Here is a 19,060-nt window from a genome sequence, read left to right on the forward strand (position 1 = left end):
TCTTCTATCCTAATGTATTGTTCATAAAGTGATGCAGAATTAACTAATGCACTTAAGAACCATATTTATGACGGAGGCCCACCCTAGTACCACTTGGCCCACTGCCCCAGAAAGGCACACCATGCCCACATGCAGTTCCCTATTCACCAAAGTGTGGCTCCATAGCCCAACATCAAGGTACCCATAGGCTTGACCCGCCACAGCCACCAAAGTGAGAGAGTGCTGCTTCTATCTAGGGACAATAATCAGGACCTGGTAAAACGTCACCAAAGTCCCTGCAGGCCTGGTTGCACCAGAGGTATCTCTACTAGGGGTGCTAACAGTTATCCTGTCTCAGAGTAGTCTCTCCTGCTTCTCCTGCTAACAGCCAACTTCTTTTGATTACTCTTTCACTAGTCATATAATCTAATACCTCTATATTCTTACATCCTACCTTATACACATTACAGCCTACCTCCTCCCTCTACAATTAGAAACTGTAAAGTATTATGCAAACCTATTCACTGTATGGTAGAAGATAACCCAAACTCAGCATTTCTGTTTATAGCAACAAATCTGTGATTGTCAAAATAGAAGATAAGTTATGATTTATTGCTACATATTGGTTATGTTGAATGCTGTAATATCACTATCCCCCTTAAAAGTGAGGTATTTGTAACCTGTAGGGACTCTATAAGATAATAGGGTAGAAGTTGCAATACCTCAGATCTACAGTGCAAGAAAGGAAGACACATAGACGTCATGAAAAAACAAGGGAGGAAAGTGCCCCAAACAAACCAAGATATTATGACAATAGAATCCATCAATAGCACAGCAGATGAAATGTCAGAGAAGGAGTTCAGGATATACATAATTATAATTATCTGGGAATTAAAGAATGACCTAAGTGAGCAAATATAGGCAACCATCGTCACACCAACAAAGAGATTAGAGAGCAAATAGAGGGAGCAAGAGATTATTTCAAGAAAGAGAGAGATTCTGGGGAAAAAAATCCTTGAAATGAAGGAAACAATAAACCAAATTAAAAACTCACTAGAAAGCATTACCAACAGAATAGATCATTTGGAAGACAGGATCTCAGGCAATAAAGTATATAATATATAATATTGAAAATAAAGTTGACCACACAGTAAGAATGATAAGATAACATAACATCCAAGAATTGTGAGATAGCGTCAAAAGACCAAATCTAAGATTTATCGGGGGTAAAGAAAGGCTCAGAGATTCAAACCAAAGGAATGCACGATCTCTTCAATGAAATAATATCAGAAAATTCCTAAGCATGGAGAATAAATTGGAAAATCAAATACAAGAGACCTATAGGAGACCAAATGTTCAAAATTACAACAGATCTACACCAAGACACATTATAATGAAAATAACTAGTATACAGAATAAGGATAGAATTTTACATGCCACAAAAGAAAGAAATCAGATTATATTATAGGGGAAGACTAATCTGGATCTCAGCAGATTTTCAACCCAGACCCTCAAAGACAGGAGATCTTTAAACAACATATACCAAGCTCTGAAAGAAAATGGATGTGAACCCAGAATCTTATATTCAGCAAAATTAAGCTTCAAATTTGATGACAAGATAAAAACCTTCCATGATAAACAAAAACTAAAAGAATTTACGGCAAGAAAGCTTGCACTACAGAACATTCTTGGAAAAATATTTCATGAGGAGAAAATGAAAATCTGCCAAGGAAGGAACTACACTAAAGGAAAGGCCAACCAAAGGACAAACCAGGTCAAGTTAAATACCAAAAATGGCTGAGAATACACATAATAACCCTGAGTGTTAATGGCCTAAACTCACCAATCAAAAGACATTGGCTGGCAGATTGGATTTTTTTTAAAGACCCAACAATATGCTGCATTCAAGAGACTCATCTCACAGGAAAAGACATCCACAGATTGAAGGTGAAAGATTGGGGAAAATCACACCACTCACATGATCTATGGAAACAAGCAGGGGTTTCCATCCTCATATCAAATAGAGTAGACCTCAAGCAAAAGTTAATCAAAAGGGATAAAGAAGGACATTTCATACTGCTTAAGGGAACTTACATCAGCAAGACATTAATATCATGATGGACACTACAGAAATACAAAAGATGATTGGAAATTATTTTGAAAATTTGTTCTCCAATAAAACAGAAAATATCAGAGGCATGGACAAATTTATAGAGTCATATGATTTGCCCAAACTGAATCAGATGATATACACAATTTAAATAGATCAATTTCAAGCAGTGAAATAGAATATGCCATCAGAAGCATACCAAAAAAGAAAAGCTCAGGACCTGATGGATGCACAGCTGAAATATACAAGATATATTTGTAGATGTGAGGCCAGTGGCAGGTTTTAGGTCTTTGGGGAGGATGCTCTGGAAAGAATTGTGGGGCAACAATTTCCGCCCCCCCTCTCTCTTTTTCTTGTTCCAGAAATAAAGTGAAGAGTTTGCTCCACTACACACACCTTACCATGAGGTGCTGCCTCACCACTAGTCCAAAGCAAAGGGGCCTATTAGTCATGGGCTGAAAACTTCAAACCTGTGTGCCAAAAGATAGTTTTTCTCTTATTAACTTGATTTATTTCAAATATTTGCTACAGTAATGGAAAGCAGACTAACGTACATTTAATAACTCTAATATTTTGTTCTAATAAAGAACATCACTTTTATTTTTATTATGCTCTCCTACCTACTTTTGCATAGGTTAATTTTGTGGGGGGTTTTATGCTATTAGTTGAAAGTTTATTTAATCCATTCTTTCTTTTTTTTCAAAATAATTTATTTAAGACCTTAAATTTTCCTCTGAGAACGGGCTTTAGTGTCCCATGGTTTCAGATAGTTGGTGTTTTCATTTGAATTATTTTGTATAACCCAGTATTTGATTTTGACTTGCACTTTCACTAGAGAGTTTTTAAAATATGGTTCTGGGTAGTAGCAATTTAAAAATTGCAATTGTTTTCTACTGGCTTTCTGATTGATCTATGAATTTGTTTTAAGAAGCAGAATCAGGCTGGTTTAATACTGTCATTTAAAAACACCTAAAATGTGTTTTTCACACTTCTGTGTATCAGGCACAGCAGAAATAGTTCATGCACATTTTGCTATATTATCAAAACCTCTTGAATCATTTATTATTCAAGAGTAAAATGACACTTAAATACATTTAAGAGTAAAGTGACACTTAAATACATTTAAAACAACTTTTTCAAAGTTACAAAGAATAAGAAGGCAATCACTGATGACCTTCTTCCAATCTATGCATAATCCTGTTCAAAGTATATAGTACGTTCTGTTCAAAATGGCGTGATTATTCCATCTTACCTTATTTTGGTATTCCTATTACTCAGCTCCAAATGTAGGTTCCTGGGTCATCTAGCTTACCTTTAGGTAGGTTTCTGCTTCCTTATCTTGGATACCTATCAGGTATTTTTGTTTGTTTGCTTGTTTGTTTGTTTGTTCACACTTTCAGAAAGATTTAATTAACTTCATAGATAACCCACCCAGCAAAAACTCACCTGTCAACATCTCCAAACTGCTGCTCTTGAGCTTCCAGCCAGAGGACTTTTAGAGAAGTTTCAGGTTCACAGAAATTTGAGCAGAAAGTACAGAGAGTTCCTATACAACCCCTGACCTGCCCCATAGTGTCCCTCACTGTCTTTTATTCTATTTTCTGCTGATATCACAGAATAACTGACCCTAATGAATTTATAAAGAAGAGAGATTAATTTGCTCATGGTTCTGGAAGCTGGGAAGCCCCCAAGCATGGCACTGATTTTAGAATAAAAGCTTGTAGCTTCACCATTAAGAATGATGTCAGTTTTAGGGTGTTTGCACATCTATTCAAGTTTAGGAAATTTTCTCCTATTCCAAGTCCACTGAGAATTCTTATAATGAATGTTATTGAATGTTTTAAATGCTTTTGCTGCTGTACCATCATGTGATTTTGCTTCTTTAACCTTTCCTGATGGATTACATTAATTGACTTTTGAATGTTGAACCAGCCTTTCCTACCTGGGACAATCTCAGTTGGTCAAGATACACAATTCATACACTATGAATTGAATTAGCTGATAGCTGGTTGAAAATTTTTGCTGGACCATAGTCCTCCTTATTCTCATTTGAAAATAACTTCAGGTGAAATCCAAATTCCTTATTCCATGTAATTTCCAAAGGGTTTGGCCTTGTCCATATCTTCAACTTCACCTTCTTCTTTCCTTTCCCTTTCTATTTCCCCTCAGGTAAAATAACCTGTCAGCATCCTGAACTTGCTCAGCTCTATTCAGCTTTGGAAATTCCTATACATAACAGTAATTCCCATAGGAGTATCCTTTGGACTTTAGCTTAAATATCACCTTTCAAAGGGCTTTATCTAATTATTTCATTCACAAAGTATCTCACTCCTATTTTCCTTGACAATATCCTGTTTGTTGCCTGATTAACACTGATTACTGATTATAATTACATTTTTAGGTATTCCCATTATTATTTTGTGACTCTATAAAGCCAATGCAGGTAGGAATATATATATATATTTCTAGTTTATTAACTATTCTTCCTCCAACTAATTATATAGAATCTGAAACAAAATAAATATCTTTAATTTAAAAAGAAAAAATGCGTAAGTAGTTATACAACTACTGTAAACACATGTCTAGTACCACACGAATAGAGAGAAAAATGTTGAATATTATATAATTGGAAATAAAATTCTCTTGAAAATGAGGAAAATAAGTGACAAGTTCATTTTTATTTGTACAAACTAACTGGATTTATGTTTATTCTTGATTTTTCAATTGCCTCATAATGTTTCTGGAACTATTTTTTTTCTTCATTACACACATTTTATTTCAGCTATGTATTTGATCTGATGATACCATTACATATAGATGTTATTTCAAGTTTTATTTGGAAAAACCCAGTGAAATTAATTAATTGCAAGAATGAGTCTTGGACACGTTCCAGTTGGAGGACTCCATGATTAATGTGGTATCATCATATAAAAATCTTCAGTGATCTTTGCCTCTGTGAGGTTAAAGATGCTGTCTTCTTAGCAATTGATAAATTATTTCAAATGATGCAGTATTAGACTTAGAACAAGATCTACAAATAACAAAGGAATGATATATCCAAAAATTAAGTACAAGTATATGATCATACCAAAACAAGTGGAGATAGGTTTTCCAGCTGAATGGTAGTTATTTTATTATTATTATTATTATTTAAGTTACCAGAAAATAACAGAAATATTTTCCTGTTAGAAATACTAGATATTATCTTTTTGTGTTAACACTTTGCATTTATGATAAAATATCCTAACATGGAAAATTGTAATTTTTCTGTCTGCACCATGGGGTTCCTTTGAAATTAATCTACAATGAATGTAATGATTTTTGCAATATTTACAAGACATTAGATAAAATTGACAGGCATAATTTTATGATTTCAAATATATTCTGAAGAAGCAGGATAGTCTTTTGTGTGCATCCTGGATGGCAGAGGGAACTCCAGCTATTTATGAGTGTATCTAAACCTCTGAAGGTAAGACGTCACCCTCGGTAGCAGAAACCACAATTGGAATTGTGTGAATTTTTTATTAAATAGGAAATTATATCACTTTAAGTTTCCAAACATTAAAATGTTGAGAAAATTTCTATAGGTAGAAAGTGAATGCTCAAGTTTTAATTGATAGCTGTCCTGAATATATTTTTAATTTTTTTAAAAATTAAGTCAGAGACCATATTATATCTTCAAGAACTATGCTTCCATCTGGAAAGGTAGAAGACCCATGGTGAAAAGATGATTCCTCAGTCAGACCAAGATTTGTGTCTTTTGAAGGCATGATGCCTGATGCAGACCCTGAGTCTTAATGAGTTAGTGGACACTCTGTGATGGCTGGAAATTCATAATATTTGACCAGCATGACAAATAGTACAAGGTAGGTACTATACAGATACAAGTTGATAGAATTAATAAATAAAAGATTACCTATGCAATGCACCCTTCTACAGGATTTATCATGAATTTAGATGTTGTGATAACTGCTGCGGTCTCTGAAATTAGCAATTACTGCTTAGAATAGGTGAGAATAAAGTGGTTGAAAAGCATTGAATGTAATTTAAACGAATTATAATGTTATATGTAACTAAAAAGAACCAATAAACGTAAGAAAATGCACATTAAAAAGTACCAGGTACTCAATCTACTCTTTCCAGTAAGCTTATCCAAGAAAATATTGACTTGTTCAATAGATACTCTGAAAATTCTATCAAAGGATGCTTTAATTTTAGGAAGGAAATTGCTTTAATGTTATGAATAAAAATATTTTGCAAAATCGTCAGGAGATCTGCTGATAAATATCTAGAAAAGGAAGACAGAAATGCTTATTTTATGACTTTTCAAGTCAATATTCTTAGAAAAAAGATAAAATGATAAGGGAATTGGGAAAATGTGGTTGAAAAGAATTATGGATATTTGAGGATTAGTGAAAATCTTTGAGCAGATGAACATAGAGAATTCTAAGAGACGAATTTGGACAGTTGCCTGAATGACAGTCATCCAGAGTTATGTAGACCAAGGTAAAGACAATGGATTGATTTATTGACCATGAGATCAGAATCCCTCATTGGGGTTTTGAGCCAAGGACGGGGATGATCTGATTAAGACTGAAAATGCGAAGTTGGGCTGCTTCAGCAAAACAGTTTGTTGGAGGCCAAAATGAAAGTAGATAGACCTGTCAGAGGGGTACTGCATTGGACCAGGGATGTAATGTGTATACCGAGGAGGATCAGATTTGCAATAGATTAAAATGGAGAGTAAACAGGACCTATTGAAAGAATGAATAAGTAACATGAAAGGAATAAAAGAGTCAAGGGTATTGTCAGAATTTGGCCTGAATAGTTGCATGAAAAGAGGAAACACTGGTTAGATATAAAGAAAATGAGAAGTAAAAGATTTATTGTGGAAAAATTAAAAATTTACTTTTGTAATTACTAAATGGATATCATTTGGAAGTGTCAATTAAATGGTTGCAGACACCAGTTTGAAAATTAGGGGAGATACAGTGGTGAAGACAGACAATTCCAGAGTGCTTTAAGCATTTACATGTTAGGAAAAGAAAGAATATCCAAGTAAAGGTACTTAAAAGTGGTTTCAATGAATTGGTAGGACACAGAGACTATGTGATAATTATTGGTCACACATCATGCCATATACAATACTATGGTTCCCTTGTGTTTCTTTCTCCCCATTCCTCCCTCAAATTAATGTTGAAGACCCCACACTTCCAATATCACAGAATGTGACTTTATTTGGGGATAGGGTCTTTCCAGAGCTCATCAAATTAAAATAAGTTTATAAAGGCTAGCCCCATCCAATGTGACTGGTGATCTTTTAGAATGGGAAATTTGGATACAGGAAGAACAACACATGAATACAAAGTTGGTTACCAGCAAACCAAGGAGAGGGACCTAGTACAGCTCCTTGCCTCATAGTCTTCTGAGGGAATCAACACCATCCATACCTTTATTTTGAATTTTAGTATTCAGGGCTCTGAGACAACAATTTTCTGCTGATAAAACCATTCAGTAGATGCTACTGTTACAGCAGCTCTAGCAAACATACAGCTTAGCTGATGGGAAATGGGGATGGGGATGGGGTGCTGCAGCAATAAATATCCAAACATGTGAAAGGAGCTCTGAGATTGAGTAATGGGTAGAGATGCTGCAAGAAATTTGAGATTGTGATGGAAAAAGCCTAAATTTCCTTAAAGAAACTGTAGCTAGAAATATTGAAAGGTGATTCTGGGGAGGACTCAGAAAAGGAAGAGGAGAGCTGTTGAGAAGGCATTCTTTTCTTAGAAATGACAAAAATGAGCATAATGTTCCTGGATATGTGAATGCTAAGTTGCTTGTGATAGACTGTACAATGAATGTGTAACTGGAAAGTGGAAGAAGGGCAATCAATCACTCTTAAGAGTCGTAGCTTTAGCGACTAATATAGTGACTTTGGGTTATGGTCTTACAATCTTAATTTATTTTATTCAATATGCAAATTACCTTAAGGGTATCTTAGGTATCACACTTGAGATTCTTGCAATATTTACCCATGTGCATCTTTTCATGGAATTTCTTTTTCATTCATATTGTTATGTCACTTCTCATGTAAACTCATCATAAGTATGTTTGCTCTGAGAAACCTTCCCAGATTTCAGGAGGCTTAGCAATTCCACCACTGTGGAACTATAGTACAACATAAATAAACATGTTTGTAATGACTCTAATTAAATTCATCTTTAACTGTGTAACTTCATCATTATGTATCAAATCACTTAGGCCAGAGAATCCTATATTATTCAACTTGGTAAACCAGATACCTGCTGCAGGTAGATTGATGCAAATAGATGCTTCTTGTACATATTTTAGAGAATGAATGGGTAAAGATTAAGGTTATAATACTTTTAAGGAAGTTTCCATTGCTTTGTAGGTAAACTGCTTTAATATCTGGAATCAGCATCAATAAAGGAATAGATGGAACACAAGAGCAATACAACTTACTTTGTCCTCTTGGGCCTCACACAGGATCCAAAGGAGCAGAAAGTACTTTTTGCTATGTTCTTCCTCTTCTACATCTTGACCATGGCGGGAAATCTGCTCATCGTTATGACCATAACCTTCAGTAAGACCCTGGGCTCACCAATGTACTTCTTTCTTGCTAGCTTGTCATTTATGGATGCTGTTTATTCATCAGTTTTCTGTCCCAAGTTGATTTCTGATTTGTTTTTGGGGGAAAATACCATATCCTTCAAGCTCTGCATGGCTCAGCTCTTTTCAGAACACTTTTTTGGTGGATCAGAGGTCTTTCTTTTGTTGGCAATGGCCTATGACCGCTATGTAGCCATCTGTAAGCCCCTGCATTATTTAATTATTATGAGGCCATGGGTGTGTGTTGTGCTGCTGGTAGTTTCCTGGGTTGGAGGATTTCTGCACTCCGTAATTCAACTAAGCACCATTTATGGACTCCCATTCTGTGGCCCCAATGTCATTGACCACTTTATATGTGACATGTACCCTTTATTGAAACTTGTCTGTGTTGACACCTATGTCATTGGCCTCTTAGTGATGGCCAATGGAGGACTCATCTGCACAACTGTGTTTCTGCTCTTACTCGTGTCTTATGCTGTCATCTTCCACTCTCTGAAGAACCTGAGTCAGGAGGGGAGGCGGAAAGCTCTCTCCACCTGTGGCTCCCACATCACAGTGGTTGTCCTCTTCTTTGTCCCCTGTATTTTCATGTATGCACGACCAGCCAAGACTTTCCCCATTGACAAGTCATTGAGTGTCTTTTCACAGTCATAACCCCCATGCTGAACCCCTTCATCTATACTCTGAGAAACTCAGAGATGACAAATGCTATGAAGAAACTCTGGGGAGGAAAAGTCACATCAGGTAGAAAATGACTGAGTTTCCCACTATGAGAAAAGTCATTTCACTATAAATCTGTATCCTTGGGACATATAAGATTTCTTAAAACTAACACTAAATTCTCTTTTCTCCAAAGCATTTCCGATAAGTATAATTAAAGAACAAACCATGTGTTTCTGCCATGAATTGAGTTCCCCACTATAACGTATGCTCTGTAATATCTTGTTTATCACTACCCTGGACCACTTTAATGAGCATATAGTAGGGAGTCCATAAAAAAATCCAATAAATCAATGATGAAATTTTTGCAGCATTGCAGTGGTTTAATTTCTCCATTAATTTGATTCCTTACTTTGTCACTCCTTGTCTTATATTTAGAATATTTATTCTTTTTATTATAGTAGTTAAATATGAAAGTGCTATATAAACTCTAATTTTTATTTGAAAACAGTTGTGTCGTGTAACTTTTATAAAATAATTTTTCTCCTAAAATAAAAAAATGGGAAACATTTCCTTAGATGATTATTTTAAACGTTGACCTGCACAGTATGGTAAAACTGTAGAATGTATCTATCTATCCCAGAGTGTTTTAGGGCTACTCTCAGATGCATGCACTGTGCTGTGTTTCTAAGATTCTTCAAGAAATCTTATCATTTGTGACAACAAACGTGAACTTGGAGGACATTATGCTAAGTGATGTATGCCAGACACAGAAAGACAAAAGTATTTTGTCGTTTACATGTAGAGTCAAAAAGAGACTCAGAGCAAAGAGCAGAATGGGAGCTGTCATGGGCTGGAGGGAAGAGAACTGAAGCTGTTTGTCAAAGAGCACGAAATTCTGTTTTGTAGGATAAATGATTTTTGGTGTCTAATATATAGCATGGTAACTATCATCGACCATCCCGCATTGCTCTTGGCAGTTGATATGAAGGTAGCTCTTAAGTGTTCTAACCACAAAAATATTCATAAAAGAAGTACTCATCATGAGAGCCAGTGATGTGTTAATTAGCTTTATTTTGGTGGCTATTTCACAATGTATTCATATATCAAAACATTATACTCCATAAGCATCTATAATTCCTATTTGTCAATTATATATCAGTAGACCTTTTATGAAAGCAGCAGAGCATAGATTTACTGAAAGGGAAAGAGATGTAACACTCCATAAAACAGAATGTAGTGTGCTGAGATATATCAGGAAAAAATAAAACCATACTATTGCTGCTAAAAATATGACTACCCATCAATACAATCTACCACTTCTTTGTAGTTCTTTTTGCTTATAAGATCTATTCCAGAGATTCACAGTTCTGTTATTGTGATTCCACTTTACTTAAGTTGTCCATTTCTCTTTGCAGTTATGTCATGAACTTTATGAAGATTAAACTCATTTGGAGGTTATTTTTTTCAGTTTAAGAATGGCTTTTTTTCCCCTCTATCTGGCCTTTCTGGCATACACTTTAACTAATGTCATTTTTCAATGATTTTGGCATTTCTTACTGTCAATATTCTAACACTGCTAATTTATTTTTCCTGTTGAGTTGGTTTGGCTGCTATATCCAGGATAATATGAAATGATGGTGATGAGAGCTAAAAGTATCTTAATTTGCATTTTATTGTTTTTTGTTAAAATGAAGAGTGGTACGGTATTTTAAAGTGCCTTCTTAGAAGTTAGGTACATGACGACCCAACTTTATCTTTGTACATATTTATGTGGTCAACTACATTATGGTATTTTATTATAGTAAATTATCTCAGAGTTTGTTAACTATGCTAGTAAATTTATTATATGATTTTCTTGTATTAATGGATTCTTGTGATTTCTTAAATGACTTCTATATTAATTCTATTAGTTAAAATAGTAGAGATTTATATCTGTGCAATTTTTATGTATTATATATATTTATATCTTCTATTTTATATACTAAGCTGTATCAAATAATCTTTTCAATAAGTTCATCTACAAATGTTTTTATTGCTTTGACACACTTAATGTTTACTTTCTGTTAGCACATTTGATTAGTTCAAATGATATATATTTTACTCTTAAAATTTTAGTATCTATTTTCTATTTTAATATAATGGTTCTGGTCACAATAAACAATTGTTGATTAAATGTCTTACAGAAGGAGTTAGTTTTACTCTTCAAAATGTTTCATATGAGACACTTTAAATAGCATTGGATGATATTTCTTTGAAGGTTTGTGAGTAAAATCAAATACTGATTTTAAAATGTGTATCATTTTTCCAGTAATCATGGATTATTGTAGTTTTTGAAAAGGATTTTTTTATTGATTTTCATTAGTAAAAATAGTAGAGATTTATATATTTGCAACCATTTTTGTGGAAGTTAGGAACCCTCGACAGGGTTATGATCTTGTGAGAGTAGCCATGCCAGAAACCAAATTTGAGACCTGTGGCCTGTGCTCACCTGTGGTAGGTACGGTTACCGGGTTGATATGACAAGATCTCCAGACCTGTTTGCATAAATGGAATAAACAGTATCTTTCTTGCAAGTCTTTTACTTGCTGCTATATATTTAGTTCTGCATTTTTATATATTTTTTGATTGTTTGTTTAAAAACATTTTAAGTTTGGCAGAATTTCAGACTGAAATTACTGAATACCCTTTGCCCACTTTTCCCAGGTATTCACATTTTTCTACACTTGCTTTTTCTTTTTATTTTTCTCTCTCTTTGTGAATTTGTACTTATAAGTATGTGTACATTATTGTAGATATGTGCAAATGCACATATGCATCTCTCCATTTTTCTTTCCCATATGTATGTATGAACTTATTGCTATTATTTTCTGAAAGGTTCAGATAAGATGTAAACATGATTACCTTTCAGTCTTAAAACTTCTAAGTATTTCCAAAGAGCAAAAAATTTTAGTAATCACAGCAGCACATGATCAAAGTCAAGAAATTAATGTTGAAAAAATACTATCATATCATCTAATCTCCATATTGTTATATCACCAGTTACCCCAATAATGCCTTCTTTGTAGGAAAAGAGAATCCTAGGTTACACATTGCATTTTCTTGTCGCACATACAAAAATGGGTTCTTTTAATATGAAAGCATTCCTGCCTCTTTCTTGGCTTGTTTGGGGTGTTTTATTCCCCTGTTTTTTTCATGTTGTTAGTGTGTTTTCCCATCTAGAAGTACAGATCTAAGGGAGCATACATTCTACCCTGTAGACCTATAGTGTACCTGAAGATTTCCAGTGCCTCGCCTTTAATGGTGAGACCAATATCAACAGCACCCAGTGTACACAATATATAGCTTTAAACCTAATAGCTCCCACTAAGGCATCTGCTGCTTTCTCGCATTAAACTGAAATGATGAGTTCAATAACTACCTATAGTATAAACAGAAAATTTGTTAAAATGGTTTACAATTTCAAATAATGGATGAAAGAACAGAGGTAGTGTAGTATGTGATATTTGCAAGGGAGGAAGAAAGAAGCTACAAGTAAAAATTCACAAGAAGCATGGAAGTGAAGCTGACAGAGATTGGCTGTTGGGTGGAGAAATAATTAAAATCAGAGACGAAATTGAAACAAAAGAAATAATTGAAAAAATTGACAAAACAAAAAGTTGGTTCTTTGAAAAAAATAAAATAGATAAACCTCTGGCCATGCTAATGAAGAGAAAAAGATAGAAAACTCAAATTACTAAAATACAAGATAATGAAGGAAATATCAAAACATACATGTCTAAAATATAGAAGATAATTAGAAACTATTTTGAAAATTTATATTCCATAAAAATAGAAAATATCAAAGACATCAACAAATTTCTAGAGACATATGATCTACCCAAACTGAATGAGGAGGTCATACACAATTTAAACAGATCAATTTCAAGAATTAAATACAAAATGCCATCAAAATCCTACCAAGAAAAGCCCAGGACCATATGAATTCCCAGCCAAGTTCCACAAGACCTTTAAAGAAGAACAAATATCAGTACTCCTCAAAGTATTCCATGAAATAGAAAAGGAGGGAACACTTCCAAACTCCTTCTACGAGGCTAATATCACCCTGATACCAAATCAGACAAAGTCACATCAAGGAAAGAAAACTTCAGACCAATATCCCTGATGAACATAGATGCAAAAATTCTCAATAAAATCCTGGTAAATCACATACAAAAACATATTAAAAAGATAGTGCACCATGATCAAGTGGGATTCATCCCAGAGATGCAGGGTTGGTTCAACATAAGGAAATCAATAAGCATAATTCATCATACTAATAGACTTAAAAATAAGAATCATATGATCATCTCAATATATGCACAAAAAAACATTTGACAAAATACAGAACACCTTCATGTTCAAAACACTAGAAAAACTAGGGACAGTAGGAACATAACTGAACATTGTAAAAGCTATATATGCTAAACCCAAGGCCAGCATCATTCTAAATGGAGAAAAATTGAAGGCATTCTCTCTAAAAACTGGAACAAGACAAGGATGTCCTCTTTCAACAATTCTATTCAACATCATCCTGGAAATGCTAGCCAGGGCAATTAGACAAAAGAAAGAAAAGAACACAAATAGGTAAAGATGAATTCAAACTATCACTATCTGCCATTAACATGATTCTATATCTAAAAGATCCAAAAAATTCTTCTAAAGCTAATAAATTAATCCAGCAAAGTAGCAGGATATAAAATTAATACCCATAAATCAAATGCATTCCTATACATCAGCAATGAAACCACTGAAAGAGAAATTAGGAAAACTACTCCATTCACAATAGCCTCAAAAAAAATAAAATACCTGGGGATCAATCTAACAAAAGAGGTGAAAGATCTCTACAATAAAAACTACAGAACTCCAAAGAAAGTAATTGAAGAAAACCTCAGAAGATGGAAAGATCTCCCATTTTGACAATATTAATTCTGAATAGGCAGAATTAATATTGTCAAAATGGCCATATTACCCAATGCATTATACAGATTTAATGCAATTCCTATTAAAATCCCAATGATATTCTTCATAGAAATAGACAAAGCAATCATAAAATTTATCTGGAAAAATAAGAGACCCAGAATACTAAAGCAATCCTTAGCAAGAAAAGTGAAGCAGGACACATCACAATACCAGACCTCCAACTATACTACAGAGCTATAGTAACAAAAATGCCATGGTATTGGCACCAAAATTGACTTGTAGACCAATGGTACAGAATAAAGGACACAGAGACAAATCCACATAAATATGGCTATGTCATACTAGACAGAAGTGCCAAAAACATTCACTGGAGAAAAGACAGCCTATTCAACAAATTATGCTGGCAAAACTGGAATTTCATATGTAGCAAAAAGAAATTAAAGCTCTATCTCTCACCCTGTGAAAAATCAACTCAAAGTATATCAAAGACTTAGGCACTAGAACCTAACCCTATGTCTAATAGAAGAAAAAATAGGCCCAAATCTTTACCATGTCAGCCTAGGATCTGATTTCCTAAAGCACAAGAAGTAAAATCAAGAATCAATAAATGGGACGGATTCAAATTAAAAAACTTCTTTTCAGCAAAGTAAACAATCAATAACGTGAGGAGAGAGCCTACAGACTGGGAGAAAATCTTTACCACATCCACCTCCAATAAAACATTAATCTCAAGGATACATACAGAACTCAAAAAACTTAACACCAAATAAACAATAACCCAATCAATAAATTGGCCAAGGAACTGAACAGACACTTCACAGAAGAAGAAATACAATCAATCAACACATACATTAAAAAGTGTTCAATATCTCTAGCAATTAGAGAAATGCAAATCAAAACTAAGATTTCATCTCACTCCTGTCAGAATGGTAATCATCAAGAATACAGGAAACAAATAATGCTCAATAATTATTGCACCTATTTCATTTTTTCTATTAAAAATCATTTTAATAAACAAAAAAAGAATACAGGAAACAATAAATGTTGGCAAGTATGTGAGGGAAAAGGTACACTCACACATTGCTGATAAGACTGCAAATTGTTGCAACCACTAAGGAAAACATTATGGAGATTCCTTGGAAAACTTGAAATGGAACCACCATTTGACCCAGCTATCCCACTCCTTGGCTTATACTCAAAGGACTTAAAATCAGCATACTACAGTAATGCAGCCACGTCAATGTTTATAGCAGCTCAATTCCCAATAGCTAAACTATGGAACCAACCTAGGTGTCCCTCAATAGATGAATAAATAAATAAAATGTAGTATATAACTCAATGGAATATTAGTCAGAAGAGAGACATTATGGCATTTGCCAGTAAATGGATGGAGTTGGAGAATATCATGATAATCAATATAAGCCAATCCCCCAAAACCAAAGGCTGAATGTTTTCTCTAATATGCGGATGCTAATTCACAATATGGCAGGGGGAAGGGGACACTAAAGAAGAACAGGACTACCTTAGATTAGGCAGAGTGAAGTAAAGGTAGGGGAGGGGAGGGGATGTGGGGATAGGAAAGATAGTAGAATGAAACAGACATTATTACTTTATGTATATATGTGACTGCATGACCAATATGATTCTACATGTATACTCAGAAAAATGAGAAATTATAACTCATCTATGTATATCAAAGTACATAAATGTATTCTACTGTCAGGTAAAACTAATTAAAACAAATTTAAAAATTAATAAATAATACATACCTAACCATACCTGTACCTACTGATAATAAGGTACAGAACTTTACACCAATAGCCATACATTGTTTTATAACCTGCTTTTTAAAATTCCATATTATATTGCAAACACTTTCTATAACAAGTGTCTTTTAAATACAATCATATAATTAATGTACCATGGAACATAAAATTGCAAATAAATGTATAACTGGCATTATATGTGAAACAGTAAAATGTCAAGCTAATGAAATCATGGGAACTATCTAGTGTCACTACACAGAAAATGGTATCGCCCACAATAAAGCTTTTCATTTTATATTATTATACTTGCAAGAAAGGAATATTTCACTGTGATATCAACAAATCCAGCCCTCAAGCAGAATAGCTGGGATAGCTAATCAGAGAATTCAAAAGGCCCAAGTTGTAGTGAGACATAAAACAAGACAAACACATCTCAATGGGAGCACAAAATCAGGGCATGGCAGTTTACCGAGTAGATTGGAGGAATCAATACCTCCTTGATGATGAACTTAATGATAACTCTGGATTCTAAATAAGTCTGGACACAACATAACATAGATTGGCAATAAAGACATTGACAAAAAGCTTACAAGTGGAAATATAAACAAAATAAAGCACACAAGAAGATCAGTAAATCAGGAAGCTCTGTGCATTCGACAAATGCAATTTGAAGCAAGAAAGATTCATATATAGATTCCAGCTCAACTTTGGTTAAGTAACCCAACTTCTATGAATAACTTCAATAAAGTTTTAATTTTTTATTGGTGCATATTAGTTATACAAAATGCTAAGTTTCATTGTGACATAGTCAAACATACATAAAAACATAATTTGATCAATTTCACTCCCCAATATCTCCTTCACCCTCCCTCCTCTCTCTCCCTAATCCCCTTCTTCCACTGTCATGGCCTCCCTTCTACTTTTTTTATATCCCCTTTTCTCCTATTTTTCCTTGTAGCTTCCAACTTTTTTTAAAAAAGTAAAATCATGCCAATTTCTTATGAGAACTCTATGTGACCTTGCACAACACCTAACATTAACTCAATGTTCAATCATTTGTGAGAGAGGATCACCTGACATACCATGTAGAAATTTATTTCTGAATATGTATTATAACTTATTATATATAATCATGCTCACATTAACTTTATCATGAGCCAGTTCTGCATACTTCCATGATTTGCATTCAGTCATTCCTAATTTCATTTGCTGTATTCTTAGTATCCCAAGCTATAGATTCTTCTCATATTATCATAGATATAAAACAGATATAAATGAACCATCAGTCACTAAAATGATCAGTATTCTGGTGTCCAGAGTTTGATGCCAGTTTGCTAATATTTTAACAAGGGGATTGGGTTCATCAAGGACACTCAGTATCCCAGGGTGAAGCAAGCTCCCTCTTAGGCACAGGTGAGGAAGTGAGAGGTTGCTCTTCCATGCTCTTCAGGTGAAACCATTAAGAAGAAGTTGAACTGTTATATATTTATTTGTCTGGCAATACTTTGGGGCATGGATAGCTTGTGCAGGAATACAAATATTCCAATCAGTTATATTCAGAATTTTTTGTTGATCTCTCCTATCTCATCATGACATTTATTCTGAGAGCGGCTTATTATTTCTTTCCCTACTGTGCCTTGTGTTGTCCCCATCCACAATTGTTCATTTCTTCCAGAGATTCTTCACAGCGTTTTTCATCTCTGCATTTCTCAGGGTATAAATCAGGGGATTGAACATGGGTGTCAAAATACAATAAAACACAGCCACTATTTTGTCTATGGACAAAGTGGATGATGGGCGCATATAAATAAATATACAGGGCACAAAGAACAAGGCTACAACCGTGAAGTGGGCCCCACAGGTGGAGAGGGCTTTGCGTCTCCCCTCTGCACTGTGGGACCTCAAGGTGTGCAGGATCACCAAGTAGGAGGCAGCCAGCATGAGGAAGTTCAACAGGCAGATCACACCACTGTTGGCCACCACCAGCAGACCAATGACATGTGTGTTGGTGCAGGCGAGCTCCAGCAAAGGGTACAAGTCACACACAAAGTGATTGATCACATTGGGCCCACAGAAGGGCAACCAAAGGACCAGGAGGAGCTGAACTGAGGAATGCAGGAAGCCCCCCAGCCAAGCCACCCCCACCAGCATGGCACAGAGACGCCTGGTCATGATGGTTGTGTAGTGTAGAGGCCTGCAGATGGCCACATATAGGTCATAGGCCATCACTGTGAGCAAAATGATCTCAGTTCCTCCCAATAAATGAGCAACAAAGAACTGAGCCAAGCAGCCCTCAAAAGAGAAGGCCCTCCCTTCATACAAAGAGTCAGCGATGAGTTTGGGGGTCATACATGAGGAATAGCAAGTATCAATAAAGGACAAATATGAAAGGAAAAAGTACATAGGGGAGCCCAAGGTGGGGCTGAAGATAATAGTGATCATGATTAGTAGGTTGCCCCCAACAGAGATCAGGTAGACAATCAAAAACAGCACAAATAAAAATCTCTGCACCACAGGATTCTGTGAGAGTCCCAGCATGAAAAACTCTGTGATGTTTCGATGACTATCCATGAACCCTGAGATGCAATAAGAAATTTATAAAGAAAGTTTTGTTATCTTCTCTTTAGAGACATTTCAAAAACTTGAAAAAAAATCAAGATTTGTGGAATATAATTAACCCAAACTGGATCCCCAAAGAAATAATGCCAATCAGGTTCTGCATTTCTCATTAGGGATTTTGATTGAAAACATAATAGACAAAATTAATAACTTTCAAAACATTGCATCTTTTGCTTTTTGACAAATAAAAAGCAATTTTTTAAAAAACTAGCTCTGTTTTTCAGATTAAAAATTTCTTCATGGAGTTTTTGTAATGGTATTCTGCAGCACAATGCAGTAAGTACCATTTATGACACTCTATTATATATTTGATGAAGATACAGAAGAGAGGAAA

The 19,060-nt window shown here is 34.7% G+C and overlaps 2 protein-coding genes across 2 annotated transcripts; one reads left to right on the forward strand and one right to left on the reverse strand.

Annotated features, from left to right (window-relative positions):
* Positions 1–8,545: 8,545 nt before the first annotated feature.
* LOC114093736 (olfactory receptor 4A47-like) lies at positions 8,546–9,373 on the forward strand. The gene has a single exon (XM_027936629.2). The coding sequence runs from the start codon at positions 8,546–8,548 to the stop codon at positions 9,371–9,373; it is 828 nt and encodes a 275-aa protein (XP_027792430.2).
* Positions 9,374–17,769: 8,396 nt separating this feature from the next.
* Positions 17,770–18,678, reverse strand: LOC114093698 (olfactory receptor 4C3D). Its single transcript, XM_027936575.2, has one exon. The coding sequence runs from the start codon at positions 18,676–18,678 to the stop codon at positions 17,770–17,772; it is 909 nt and encodes a 302-aa protein (XP_027792376.2).
* Positions 18,679–19,060: the final 382 nt, after the last annotated feature.

The sequence above is a fragment of the Marmota flaviventris genome, chromosome 9, assembly GCF_047511675.1.
Source record: "Marmota flaviventris isolate mMarFla1 chromosome 9, mMarFla1.hap1, whole genome shotgun sequence".
NCBI classification, from domain to species: Eukaryota; Metazoa; Chordata; class Mammalia; order Rodentia; family Sciuridae; genus Marmota; species Marmota flaviventris.

Coding starts and splice junctions, on each gene's coding strand:
- LOC114093736 (XM_027936629.2), top strand. CDS start 8,546: ATGGAACACAAGAGCAATACAACTTACTTTGTCCTCTTGGGCCTCACA.
- LOC114093698 (XM_027936575.2), bottom strand. CDS start 18,678: ATGGATAGTCATCGAAACATCACAGAGTTTTTCATGCTGGGACTCTCA.